The following is a 14,556-nucleotide window of genomic DNA, read 5'->3' on the forward strand; positions in this document are numbered from 1 at the left end:
GGGTAGCAACAAGAATCAGAACTACTACCCTGGCAAAAACTGGTACTCTGTATTGGTTGGTAACTTGGTTGCAGAAATCAGCATCAGGTATTTTAGAATAAGTGATCAGAAATTCCACTATGGAGTGGTACAGTGGAACAACCAGCCACAGTTCACTCTCTCCTGCCACATTAGATATTATCCTTATTTGTGTTTCATCCAACATAAACAGGATCAGTCATATCACATCAGGCAAAAACAGTTACAAAGAATACTTTGTAACTCAAGATTATGAGAAGCAAGAAGTTAGTCTTGAATGCACTGTCACATACAAATGAGATAGCTTACCTGTTCGCATGCGAGGGGCATTCCCAAACAAGTCTTTTACCACAGCCATAACCTGATCAGACCGTTTCAGTACATCTTGCAAATCGTATTGATCAGAGAGAATCTGAAAGTATAGCATACAAGGAAATATTTCACACTGTGCAGAATGATTTTTCCTTTGTTTTTGAGTACTGCTCTTCAAAACAGCTAGCAAAAGACCAGCTAAGGTGGTAGTGTTTACAAAGTAGATACTGTGTGGCTAGGTCCTAATTAAGAGAGATAAGAAAACTGTAATCTGTTCCAAATGACTAGAATTCACCTCATTTTTCTGAAAAGTTAAACTGTTATCTCTCCAGAAGTGTCAACACTGACTCATCTGACAGACAACCAAGAACTGAACTAGTTGATTAGATCCAAATGATTTCAGACTGTTTCATTCAGTCTTGATTACTGGAAATCCTGCCTCAAATTAAGCTTCATACCTTCATACAAACTTCAGCAGACATAAATACAGGTGGCTGCATCTGGCAATACAAAATGCTTTGGCCATGTCCACACATTTCTCAAAGATACAGCTTCTATATTCAAGGTATCTCCCTCTCCCACTATCTGAAGTCCATTACTGCAACCATGAAAGCTGCCTCCTAGGGAGGGAAGTTTCTTGAGTTTAAAAGGACATTCAGCTACTGCTAACTGAACAGAAGTTGATGGAAAAATGTCTCCTGTGGGCAGAACACAATTCTAAACTCACCAACTAGTAGTTTCATTCATTAAGCTAGAAATGGAGAGCAGTGAGAACTAAAAGCAAAGAAAAAACACCTTCCCCTCATCCACCTTCTTCAATTTCTTCTCCCTGAGCAGCCAAAGCAGATGGTGAGTGTGGGTTGTGTCAGTCCATAGCATCACTCATATCTGCTGCTCTTTCATCTTCACATTCCAGCGTCCTCCTATTCCACTCAAGGTCCTTTCCAGAGGACACCATCCTTCCCAAACTGATCCTGCGTGGCCTTCCCTCAAGCTTTAGCTCTTCAAGCACTGCTCCAGCACAGCTCCATACCACAGGGCCATCCCTTCAGGAACTGCTCCATACATGTCTCTACAGGTGGCAGCAAGCCCAGACCTCCTGCTCCACTGTGGGCACCTCTTCATGGGCAGCAGCTCTGGCCTGGTGCCTGCTCCTACAGGGGCTCACTACAGCCTCAGCCTCCCTCAGGCCACATCCACTTGCTGTACCATGGGCTCCTCCATCAGCTGCACATGGAGACCTGCCTGACGTAGCACCCAATGGGCAGCAGGGGGAACAGCCTGCTCCACCATAGGCCTCTCCTGAGGCTGCATGTAACTTGTGCTCCTCACGCGGTGCATCTCCTGCCCTCCTTCTGTACCGACCTGGATGTCCGCAAGGCTCATTTACACATTTGTCTAGTCTTTTGAGACTGAATTACACTGCAACGTATCACTTTTCCTCATCATCAATTTAGCAAACCAATGAACATTCACCTCTTGTAATCATGTATTTAAATCCCCAAATCACCATTTACTTTTTACCCTCGATACTAACTTTGCATTTAGCCATCTAATGTTAAAATCAAGCACGTTTTTAGATAATGTCACGCAAGGCCAAACAGGAAAAAAAGTAAGAATGCTTACCTATTCCAAAACATGACTCCTTTGCCCAAAGAAATGAAAACTACAGTGACACACTTACTCCAACAAAACTGATCTTGACTAATTTGTTTTCGTGCTCCCTACTAGCTCAGCATTATTAGGTTCCAAAGCTTTGCTCTTCTGCTCACATTTAAGAACATTTATTTAGACCGTGGTTCCTAAGGTAAGTTAGCTTACATTTGTTTGCGATCAGCAGATCCAGGCCCATTTACACTCCCTCAACACACTCACTGTGTGCTGTACCTTCTCCCACTTTAATAGCACTCACAAATTTCATTAAAATTCAGAATGTTACTGAAGATAATTAAACAGGACTAATCCTAACCTTCTCAACTACACTAATAAATTCACTATGTACCCTTCAGTGTAATGCACTGACATTATTTTAGAAACAGGCTGCAGGACCACTCACAATTCAGTAATTGAAATGAAAGTCATATAATTTTTCCTTCAGAATTTTAGCAAGTCCCTCCCTCAAAAGCTGAAAGTTAAGCTCATCCATTTGGTAACTTTTACTCTCCCTTCAACATATAGATACAAGAAAAGATATGCTACAGGCAGCATCTTCCTAAATTTTGCCTCCAGTTGATTAAGATTAAAGGGGCTTGAGATCTTGCAAAAGTAAACAAAAATCACTGAATAACAGAAGCAAGGAGATAACCCACAGTGCTTATGCTGCACTGGAAAATGCAAGTTGAAGAAGTTCTTCAATTACTCTGAACAACAGGACCAGTGACTAACAGAATTTAACTTGGGGATAGAGGAAAATAGTGACTCTTCTCCATATTTATAATTCACATTCAAGAAGATGCCAGTACAGCAAGAAGCAACAGCAGCATGTGTTTCATTTTGTCTGGAATCATCTTACGTCTTCCTATTTAGAACAGTTTTTTCTCAGATTCAAAAGTAGACACAGAATATGCTGATTAAAAGTAAGTACTCTTTTAAATACAAGGGAGAAATCTGCTCAGGAGGAATTAAAATTAGTGCAATATCATTACAAATGGCAAGAAATACAGAAAACCATTCCAAATGTGTGAAACAACCAAGTCGTATATTAAGTAGTCCAAACACACTTAAGAGCTTGTGGTCCTACCTGTATTTGGTATATGTATCTCTTGAAGGAATTTTTCTTGGATCTAGCCTGCACCAGGGAATCATGTATAAAAGCCTATAGGTTTTTTCCTAGAATACTACCCTGAAATGGACTTGGTATAAAAGCATGAAAATAACAAATGTTTAAATCAAAGTAATTCTTGGCTACAAATACCCCTAACATAAATTTTGTTGTGGCTGGAGACAAAAAAGGTATTAAATATCAATCTAGTAGGTGATTTTTAAAACCTAATACTTTCATTTGTTTTTGTCTATGCTTCAGTGTTCTCAAAGTTCACAGCAAGATTTCTGAAAATGTACAAAAACAAGATGAGAAATAGAAGTCTTTGACGGTTAACCTACTGTGCATATGCAGGACTGCTGAATTAGTACATCATTGCTTTATCTGCCAGAACACTGTTGACACTGAACGATAATGAACAAGACTAACTTTGGGTTTGTCCAAGTGCTGATGAAGTTTCAAAGCTATTATATTTTGAGACTAGTTTTCATGACATTTGGCAAGTAGTATCCTGCTGTGTGAAACAGAAAGATGGTATTTAACAGAGACATCTATTGTCAGCCGCTGAAAGCCTCTTTCTCTGCAAGCTAAACTTAGTTTTGCTGCTATTGTAGAAAGTTCAAAAGCAATTTAAACAGTATTTTCAGTGAGAATAATTCAGACTGCCTAGTAAACAAACATTTATACTCTCAGTTGACAGATCTGTCTGCCAGCCAACTCAACCTTTGTTTCATCATCTTTCCTTCCAGACAAGCTCTTCGTTCTCCACTTCTTGCCTTTCACCTTTTGGTCCCCTGCATTTCCCGTGTCAATAAGGAATGGCAGACAAGGATGTCCTTCTCAAAACTATAAATGTTCATGTGTTCATCAAACAAAGAAAAATACTAGGTAGGGAGAAAAGGAGGCAAGATAGAACTGAGGACACAAAGAATGCGCATCCTTTTCACAGCACAGAGTTTAACTCTGCAAACAGTTCCTGTGCAGATGCAAAGAGACCTGCAGGTTACAGAGGGTGTAGACAGTCCATACAGATACTCTAACTGTACAGGTAAGATGTTACACAGTCTATGTCAAGCTACCGCATGTAGAGGAGAAAGAAAGTATGCACGCATGAAGGCCAACTATACAAAAAGAGGAACTGATTTTCACTGATGTGCAAAAGCAGTTTTCTACTACTACTGCAAATCATTTGCAGCAGGCTGAAAGCACAGATTTTGCTCTTACCTCATGCATCAGGGCCAATTTCCTTTTCTCCAACGAATCAGGGGCCAACTGTTTGTGCTTCTTCCATTTTCTTCTCAGTGCCTTCTCTTGCAGTTCCAGATGTGCCAGTGCTTTGTTTTTTGATTTGTGTATTTCATGGCGACGCAGCTATGTAAGCATGAAAGAAACTAGTTTAAAATGAAAGCACAATGTAAAAGAAAAACCAGTAAGACCATGATGACAACTCTTCTATCTTGATTTTACAACATGGTGGTTGTTTTATTTCATGGTAGTACAAACAAAAAACTCATAAACATCCTCAAGTGTCAAATGCTACCAACACTAGCCATGTTTAAAGTAGTTTCAAAGGTGAATGGAGGAAGCCTCACAGCTTCCATCCGCCCACCACCACTAAATCAAGAGTTTTCTCAACAGAGAACAAACGCACAAACATTCCCACGTAGAAAGCCGTTGCATTTTCCCCATTTAATGCTCGTGTCAATCATCAGTGAAATTCTCACTCTTCTTCTAACGCTGATATATGTATATAGTTTAAATACAAACACGAAAGTGCTTGCTAATGTAGCTGCCTGGAGGCCATCAAAACAACCACTTGTAGAACCAGCTCAGACGTTACACTTACGATGTCCTCAGGAGTTGCACGGTGAACCGTCAAATCATGGACAGTACTCTGCACAAAGGAACAAGAGAAGACAACAAAAGCAATTAAAGAGGAGAAAAAGGATAAAAATAACACAACCGTATGCATCAATATCTAAACTTTCAGGAACTCCTAATTCGCCCTGCTCAATCCAGGCCGGTGAAAAAGATTGGACGGGAAAACCACCCCACACAACTAAGCCTCCGCAGGGAAGGGGAACGAGGAGGGGAGCTGGCTGTGCAAGTACTGATGGTGGCTGGCTCGCTCCCGCCCAGAGCCCCCCCCAGGTTTTCCCCAACCGCTCACGGCCGGATCGGGCGGCTCGGCGCCCACGAGCCGCCACACAAGGCTCCCCTAGCCCCGCACGGAGCCCGCCCTGCCCGGCGCCGAGCAGGCCGCTCCCGTCGCAGACAGCACTTACGTCCCAATCCCGCTTGGCCGCCGTCGCTTTCCTCGGTCCCTTCCTGGCAGCGCCGCGGAGCCGCGGTCGGGGCCCGCTCAGCAGCGACATGGCCGCCCCGCCGGCGGCTCGAGCGGGCCGCGCGCGCACCCTCTCTCCGTTGCCACAGGGACGGAGCTGTTCGCCGCGCCCCGAGGGGTGGAACGTGGCGGCGGCTGGCCCCGCCTTGCGCCACCGCCGGCTCCCCTTAGGGCGGCGCCTTGACGCTCGGCGACCTCCGCCGAAAAGTCATCTTCGTTACCCCCGGTCGCGCTTCTTCACGTTCTGGCTCACCCGCACCTCATGCCGCCGCCTCCCTATGCTCTGGGTTTTCTATGAGGAAAGCCCCTGACGGGCGCCTCGTAGCACGAGGAGATGCCCCTGAGCGAGCGGCTGGGCCACTTCTTCCCTCTCTCACGCCAATCCTGCTCATTTATGCCAATTACCATCTTTCTTCACTGCAAACACCACCCCAGGACAACTTGTGGTGCCCCTGTCAGAGAGATTTGGAAGTTTCCAGATGTATTTCAAATCTTAATTAAGATAATTAAGAAGCAATTAAGAGCAGAACTTCACACAAGCTCTTAAATGAAGGAAACGTAACGTTAAGGAGTGGCAGCGGGTTGTGTTTTAACAAACAGAACTCACTAGTGGTGCCACCAAGGAAGCGTGCACCTCCCTACCCAAGGAATGTCCAACTCCCACAAAGTAACCGGCTGTTAACACTCATTTATTTACCTTATGACCAAGTGCAGAGCATTTCCTTTAGACTTGCCCCACAAATATGCCACGACAGGGGGTTGGAACAAGAGGATCTTTAAGGTCCCTTCCAACCTAAGGCATTTTGTGATTCTGTGATCTGCTTCACTGGGTCACGTAGGTAGAGACATAAATTATTTTGAAGGCTCGGAGTTAACATTCTGTGTTACAGTGTGAGCTTAATACTGTGTCTGTTGCGTGTGGAAAGAGAAGATGTAGGGTTTATCAGCTTTTCAGTCAAAAATCCTTCCTTAATTAAAAATAAATTTCCTTTCACCAAGATCTGATGGTGTCGAATCCTCATGGATCTAATTCCAGCTTCATCAATCCTGCTGTGAAGATGCAGATGGCAGCGTTGAACGAGCTGAGGAAAGGAATTGCTTGACATGCAACACAAGAAGAAGAGGGGAATTACAAAGGGAGAAAAAGGGTGATAGCAAAATGCTAGCAGCGATTGCCTTTGCTGAAGTGCTGCAAATGTGCCCGGGGCGTTCTTTACGCAGGAGGTTGCACCTGAAATTCAATTTCCATATGCAACCTGAGGCTGAATATCAGACTTCAGTCTGTAGTAAAAGAAACCTCTAATCCTAGGCATACGTGTAAGGCAATGTATTGGGTTGGTTACTCTTTGTTTATTTGAAAATCTGTAACACAAAAATGTAAATTAAAGACACATCTGGAATTCTGTCCTAGTGTGGCTTAGAAAGAACAAGTAGTATTGAAAAGAGAGAAAGAGATCACAGCACAATTAGATCAACGTAGCATGTACTCTGAAAGCTCGTAAGTCTCTCTGCTATTATTAATTACATGTAAGTGTAACTGCTAAATACCTCATGTAAGCTTGCAGAGACACTCCTCGTTCAGCCACCTATGTAAGAATGGAGAGCAGGTCTCTGTGCTCCTCGTGTGCTTTGGACTCAAAGATCTTTGTACATCCCATCCAACTTGCGATATTCTATGATATTCTATCAGATGTCCTAGAAGCCCGTCTACCCTTCCTTGTTTTATTTCACACTGCATTTACAACAGTGTCTGAAAATGATCCATTATCTCCGCAGAAGCCAGCTGAATACCTACATCTATTTGCTCATAATGAAGCTTATGAAACAGAGACTACATACACAGAAAGCAGTGATTTAAGACCCTCAAGTTTCCAACCAGTTTGGTTGGTTATATATTTAAAATCTTTCTCTTTCCAAAATGGTGTAGTTTGGGAAAATTCTTTTGGAATTGAGATCTTTCCCCTATCCTGGCTGTTTGGCAGCACTCGTTACTAGGAGAAATACTGCTTCCTTACAGTTTTGTTTTGTTGTTTTCTCCCAAAGCATTGAGACTTTCTACTTTTGCTGTTTTGCTACAGCAAAACAAACAAAGAAACAAAAAGCACACCAACCAGCAATGACTCTCTTGTGAGCCTCTGCTTCACTGTAGTACCTCCTTCTTTGGTCTTTGCTAAGTTGGGAGAAAGGGTCATGTGAGGAGATATGTGGCCCAGCACACCTCCAGAGGAAATGACCCTGAGAGCATGCCCTCTCCTGGAGGTCTGACACCCCAGGCTTGGTGCCAAAGCAGACACAGTGCAGCCTAGGGCTACCCTGCTTTGCTCTAATGACCCTGGAGGCAGTGCTGCAGGAAGGCTTCAGAGAGGGCTGGCCTCTGCCTTCCCATGGGTGCTGTACTTACACCATGGCTCTGGTGCTGGGCACTGCGTGTCCTCCAGCTACAGCTGTGTGACACCCGTGATGGAGTTCCTGGCCTGACCAAAGACCTGCCTCGTTGCCATGGTTTGCCAGGCAATCTGGACTCATTATATTGAGCCCAGCTGTCATCTTCAGGCCACCCTGTCCTCTGATGCTAGTGTGCTGTGGCACATGTAAGAACTCTCCCACCAATCCTACGCCATGATCTGTCTGGATCAGCCTCTTGTCTCTATATGTACACATTATTTCTTCCAAAACACATGCTGTCATTCAAGAGCAAGATCTAGGTGGACATGAAAAGGGCAAATAGGCTACTTTAGCAACAGGGCTGAGGGAAGAGATATAAATCAGCCAGGCTCCATGTTATCTGGAAAGATAATGAAACAACCTGTTCAGTAATCAGCAGGCGAGCAACCAAATAACAATAAAGTGATGAGAAACAGGCAGTGCGCATTTGTCCAGAACAAATCATGTCAGAGTAACCTAATTTATTGCTTTGCAGAGATAACTGACTTAGGAAGTGCTGAAAGAAACAGATGAAACGTTTGGACTTTAGTAAGGCTTTTGTCATTGCACTGAACACCATCCTCACAAAAGCAAGTAAGGTTCCAATTGGAATTAACACGAAAGGAGTGCGTGATTAAACAGCAACTCCCAAAATGTAATTTTGGTAAATTGGTATTTTCCAGACAATAGGAAGATATAACAAATTAAAAGATCTGATCTGTCTGCTAAGATTGATTATTTTAATTAGTGAATTGGATGATGGAATTGACCTGTCTTTAAACTTAGAATCATAGTATCATTAAGGTTGGAAAAGACCCATCCCCACCATGCCCCATAAATCATGTCGCTTAGTGCCTCATCTACATATTTCTTCAACACCTTCAGGGATGGTGAGTCCACCATTTCCCTGGGCAGCCCCAGGGAGAAGAATAAATGTGTAGTCCTCTGTAGGATATCAAAACATACATCCATTCATGGGAAGTAATTGAAGAAATCTGTAATTCGGCACTGGAAGTGTCGACTCTATAGAGACCACTTATTTATCATATGGTCAGTGCAACACAGAAGACAGTACACTGATTCCCTACTGATCTACTGATCTGAAATATACACAACACTAAATGACCCCAAAACTATCAGTAGGTGCCAATGCTCTCTTGGTATTCAGAATACTGGCCTCATACCACCTGTCACATTGCCCTGAGCATCCTGGCATGGCAAAGGCATGCTTTTGCTTTGCCTTAACTCTTTCTGCTCTCTGAGGCTTTTGTCTGTGGCACTGCACAGGTTCTGGTCGGCACAGCACAACATTGCAGGCCTAAAGGCACTCTTGGTGTTAGAATGGCCATCTTTCTGTACATCTCTCGTGTGGGGGACTTGCCTTCATGCCACTATTTCTTAGAACTCTGACGGAAGGCAGGGTGGCTTAATGGCAGCCCACTTCAAGACCAAAATAAATCACTGACAATTTTTGTATTTGTTTGCTCTTGGCAGAAACTGCACGAATGCCCAAAGATCAAAATAACAGCATAATGTAAGCTGAGCCGTTCTGCTGAGCTTTACAAATTCTCCTCTTCCTCTGAAGAGCGACCCTCAGGAAATCACTCACTCTTGTCAAGAAACCCCATTGCTCGGACAGCCTCTGTGGCCAAAGACAACATAACTAGAGAATGCAGGCTGGCTTTATAAAATCACATCTTCTATGAATTTGCCTTCAGCCTGAAGAAGCTTTCAGGTTGCTTTCTGGTAATGCTCTTTGACTTAAAAGTCCATCCCTCCACTTTGGGGTCTGACACATTTCTCAGACACGTTTTCAACAGAACATAAGAGGGGAAAGCAGGGGGAGAGAGACCCCTGGCCTAACAGTATCACTCTCATCTGGCTGAAAAGGTTGATTATCATGGTGATTTTTGTAGCAGTTTCACGAACTGCTTAAATAACATAGAATGGAACGAGGCATTCTTGAACTAACGGAATGACATCTTTCTGCAGCCTTTCACACCTTTAGAGCTGTTACCAGCTGAGAAGTCTGGGATGGCTTTGTGCGAAACATATTCCAAGCACCCATCATCACTCCAGCAAGCTGGCAGAGGACAAGGTGAGAACATAGTGGGCTGGGGGTGTTGAAGCCCCGCAGCTCCACTGCCGTGGCACTGTTCCCTCGTACCCTTGTGGCCCTAAACTCACAGCACACGTCCCAAAGGTGAAAAGCTCCCTGACAACTGACGGCGAGGGCCGGCTCAGAATTTGGGGCCGGGCACACGGAGACCCTCCTCCAGGGGCCAGCCGCCTGCCTCCCTTCCCTCCCTTTCTCCTCCCTTCTCTCCTCCCGGCAGCCGGTTGGCGGAGGGTCCTTTCCCGGGGCAAGTTGCTCGGCACCCCCGGGCGGTGGGGGGGCGGGGGCGCGTCCGGGCCTCGCTGCCTCCCGCCTCCCCCTCGCCGGTGCGTGTGGCCGCGCTAGTGATTCTCACCGCAAATAAAGTACCCGGACGCCCGCACCGCCGGGGAGAGGCGGACCGGGAGCCCGCTCCGGCGGCACACGCGGGGCCATGGCCGGGGGGGCGGCCGCAGCCCCCGGTGCGCTGCTCTGCGCTTTGCTCTGGGCGGTAACGGCAGCGGCCCCCGGGGGCGGCCCCGCTCCCGGAGCCTTCGGCCGCGTCTACCGGGGAGCCGTGAACATCAGCTCGGAGCGGCTCTACGCCTTCGCCTACAGCAGCGAGCCTGGGCAGGTAGGAGCTGGGAGGCGGCCCCGCTGCCTTCCCCCTGCCCGTTCCAATCCCCTTGGCCGGGGGGAGCCGCCTTGAGGTAGTGGGCTGGGCGTAAGCTTAAAGTCCGGGTGGGAATCAGGAGGGTAAGAGCACGAGCTTAAGAAAGAAAGGGGGGGCGGGGGGGGAGGAGTTGTTTAATAAGCTTTTTAAAATACCGTTTTTCACACTTGAGTGCTTCTGTAGGATCAGGGTGCTCTCTCCCCTGGGAGGTGAGCCGGGGTTGCGCAGGTGAGCCGGCATGTAGGGAGCTGCGAGGCACTGCTGCTGGAGGCACTGCTGCAAGCACTGCTGCTGGAGGCACTGCCGCTGCTTGTGCTGCTACTTGTGCTGCTACTGCTTGCGCTGCTACTTGCACCCCTGCTTGCTGTGGGGGGAAGAAAGCATGGCACTCGTGTGTGCCTAGATATTGCAGCTCTCTACTTCTTCCCCTGCCTCCATTTTTTTTTTTTTCTTTTTACGTTTTGTGTTTATATTAAGTAGCCAAGGGGTACCTTGGAAACTCTGCCCCCTTGGGATTGGGCACTAATGACTGGGTAAAATGCTTTGATTTTTATCCAAAAGATAGTGAGCCATACAAGTTAACCTGCCCTCCTGCCCTTGTTGTGTAAAATGGAAAACATCCCTTTATCCATACTGTCTTTCTGATATATATATATATATATATATATATTTTTTTAGCATGAAAGGAGTTGGTAGAGAACATGATAAGGAGGGGGAGAGGGCTTGGGGGGAGGGGTGTGCGCTTCTGATAAGGCTTTGCTTTACTCTGCAAGACCATGGATCCATTTAAAGACCTGTCCTCTGTGTGTTACCATGTAATAAAATGCACCTGGTATTTATGGAGCAGGCATTTTGTTTTGGGACTGATGCAAGAGATCCAGCCCTGCTTTACTTAACCATTGAGTCTCACCACTGGACACAAATGACCAAATGCCGGCTTTGAGCATGAGCCCTCCTGTAGAAGCTCATGGTGTGAACTATGTTAGTGTTTTCCACTGTTACGGGTGCTACTACTAAGACCTGTTAGCAGACCAGATAATGTCTGGGGCTTGTTAACGGAGACAGCATACAACAACCATTGCCCCATTTAAGTGGAAATTTCAGGGCACTAAATCTCCATGTTCCTGTATGCTGGACTCTGAAATCTCCACAGTGATACTGATATATCTAAGTGATACTGAGATATCTAAGAAAGGAAGCATCAGGCCTGAGGCCTGATGTTTTCTTTAATGCAGAACTGTTCAACACTGCTGTGGATGTGTTCAAAGAGGATCATGCAGCAGTTCCTGCTAGTTTGAGAGGAAGAACCACTTAACAGTGGGCTGTCCTAAGAGGCTTTCTAGTAAGGGTTGCCTGACTTAGTGAGAAGACCTGCAAACATTGCTCTTGAGCTGAACCAGTAGAAGCCTGCAGGAATGTGCCTGGCTTAATCAGGATAGCCAGCAGCAGTGTGCAGCTATGGCCCTGAACCAATGTGTGGCAAATCTGACCTGTTCAGAGCTGGAGGCGGGTCTCTCTTGGTGCTCCTGCATCTTGCTGGTGGTGATTGCTCAAAGTTTGGAAGCTGAATGGTGGAAATCCTGAGTTTAATCAGGAATTGTTCTCTTGTGGGCAGGCTTTCTTGTGCAAGAGTTGTGAAGGTACTTAGGGCCGTGCTGCCCACTCAGTACTTGTTCCTTCTGGAGGTTGACAAATCCTACAAAAACCTCAGTGTAGTGGTCCTTCCCTTCCACTGCAGTCTTTACCCTCCAACTTCTAGCAAGTAGAGGCATTGTTAACTAGCTGCCTGCCTCTTGCAAGGTCTCTGCTCTTCCTGATCCTTTCAGGCTCCTCCTGTCACTGTGCTGTTGGCAATTCATCCAGAAGCCTCTTATACCTTGAGGCAGATACCACATGGAACATTAACCTTAGTTACAGGAAATTTAATTGAATGAAAAGAGTGTTGTTTCGTGCATAAGGGCTGCAGTGCTTGAGTTTAATTGCTTTCCCTCTGAAACAAAGACAGATCTGGCTTTGAAATGGGAATTTGTTTTGCTGATGCTGTGGGTTCTGCTGTTCCCCTCTGCTGCTCTCTCTTGTGAGGGCAGGCCTTCAAGGCAGGGGACAACTTTGAGCCAAGGACAAGTCATGAGGGCTGGTTTGTGTCCCATAAGTCCGTTCCAAATGCTCTGCTCACGTGCTGTAGCTGCCAAGGCATGTCTGAAAATACAGCTGGATAGAGCAATGCTTGATTGCAATGGATGAAGGAAAGGAGGAAACAAGACCACTGCTCCTGTTTTAGTGTTTCAGAGACCTGTCACTTTCTGAGAAGTTGTGTTTGCCTGATTTCAAAGGATGTTCTTTATCAGCGTGGTCCTCGTTATTCCTGGGATGCAGGTATGGTGCAGTAGGGAGGGGGAAAAGTAAATCCTGTCACATTGTTCACTTTGTATACAACTACTCGTGAGTAATGTGCTGCTCAGCGCTCCAGAGAAGGCTTGTTTTGAGGCAGGCAAGTAACTTCCTTCTGTGCGTCTCCTTCCCTGAGTGTGAAAAATGAGAATCAGGGTATTTATATGCTGACCTTGTCACCTTGATGGAACTTATGCATGTATGAATTGTAAGAACCTCCTAGGTGCTGTGCAGGTATACTTTACCTTGTGACTAGAATTAGGAGAGCTGTCAAGCTTTTCTGTACTTGGCAGCTGTGGTTTAGGCCTTAATTCCTGAAGTGGAGCTGTATGAGTAAGGCCGCGCTGAAAGAGGAAGAGCACAGCCAACTCTGCTGCAAGAGACTCCTAGCATTGGCCTATGAACAGGGATGTGTCCTTCCTCACTCTGCCCTGATGGAAAGTCTTCATTTATTATGGGGTCTTTTAATTGCTTTTCTAGTTCTTTTCTTCCTCCTAGCTACACTGTGAAAATTTTGCCTCTGCACAGCTGTTCATTTAATGTTTAACTGCAAGTGTAATAATAATAATAAAACCAGCTGTTGTTCCTGCCACTATGTGCCCATGCTCTAACAGGAAAGACGCTATAATAGCGGACAACTAGTTGGGCAAGTGTGTTTATCTTAGGGTTGTTTAAACTGGAGACATCCAAGATAGGAAAAAATGAAAGTGTACACTTAGGAGCATCTCAAATTCCATGTATTCAACATGTCCCTTCTTGAAGGGGATGAGGGTTGATATGCTGAAGCTATCTGTGCAGTGTGCGTGCCTGGAAAGGTGAAAAACAGCTGCAGAGGTTTTCTGCTGGGTTTGCTGTTGACTAGAGAAGGATTTATGTGACAAGTGAGACAACCTGCTTAGTTTTACAATTGCAATAATACAAAGGCTTCCAAAAACCCAAAGAAGGGTTGGAGTACTGAGAGAACTCAAGGTGAGCTGTTCCCTCCACTGCTGTAAACTCTGACAGTTACTGCTGGATAACTTGCTGGAAACGCGAGCAGCGTTCTTACTGCAGGTATGGGTAATTCCTGTACCAGGTCTGAAGTGATGTAGGGGAGCATCTTGAGGAAGAAGACTGTTAGAGACAATGCGGTTTCCTAGTTGGCCAGTCAGCTGAGTGCATCTTTAGGTGGATACCTGCGTTTAGAAAACCAAGAATCTCTTGAGAGAACAAGTTTCCAGCTCTCCTTTTTTAGGCAAAACTGCTGCAATCTAGACAGAGCACACGGACATTCATGCGTTGCATCTTGGCTGTGATGAGCCCAAAAGCTGAGCAGTAGGCTGTACCTATTCTAAGGGAATGAGTGGGTGATATTTTTTTCCTACTCCTCCCTTGCCAGGAGTAGGAACAGAGCCCCAGCCTTGGTTCCCATATGGCCCAGCCTTGCTGTAAGCTGCCGTTGGCAACAAGCTCAGCTATGGCTTCTCTGCTTAACAGTTATGCCACGTGAGGATGTGCTGGAATTATTCTTTCTTATGTGGAGTCTGTCTCGGGTGCTG

The 14,556-nt window shown here is 45.7% G+C and overlaps 2 protein-coding genes across 2 annotated transcripts in view; one reads left to right on the forward strand and one right to left on the reverse strand.

Moving 5' to 3' along the window:
• SPICE1 (spindle and centriole associated protein 1) overlaps positions 1–5,471 on the reverse strand; it is a 30,927-nt gene extending 25,456 nt beyond the window's left edge. Inside the window, exons 1-4 of the mRNA XM_042867526.1 lie at positions 5,377–5,471; positions 4,938–4,985; positions 4,316–4,462; positions 328–430 (exon numbers count right to left, since the gene is read on the reverse strand). Coding sequence (XP_042723460.1) covers positions 328–430; positions 4,316–4,462; positions 4,938–4,985; positions 5,377–5,466 — 388 coding nt within the window. The 5' untranslated portion in view covers positions 5,467–5,471. The remainder of the gene's footprint in view (positions 1–327; positions 431–4,315; positions 4,463–4,937; positions 4,986–5,376) is intronic.
• Positions 5,472–10,454: 4,983 nt separating this feature from the next.
• Positions 10,455–14,556, forward strand: part of SIDT1 (SID1 transmembrane family member 1) — a 40,855-nt gene continuing 36,753 nt past the window's right edge. Inside the window, exon 1 of the mRNA XM_042867348.1 lies at positions 10,455–10,588. The gene's annotated coding sequence lies outside the window, so the exon portion shown is untranslated. The remainder of the gene's footprint in view (positions 10,589–14,556) is intronic.

Source organism: Lagopus leucura, unplaced genomic scaffold (assembly GCF_019238085.1).
Source record: "Lagopus leucura isolate 7727_CA_CO unplaced genomic scaffold, USGS_WTPT01 Super-Scaffold_100001, whole genome shotgun sequence".
Lineage (NCBI taxonomy): Eukaryota > Metazoa > Chordata > Aves > Galliformes > Phasianidae > Lagopus > Lagopus leucura.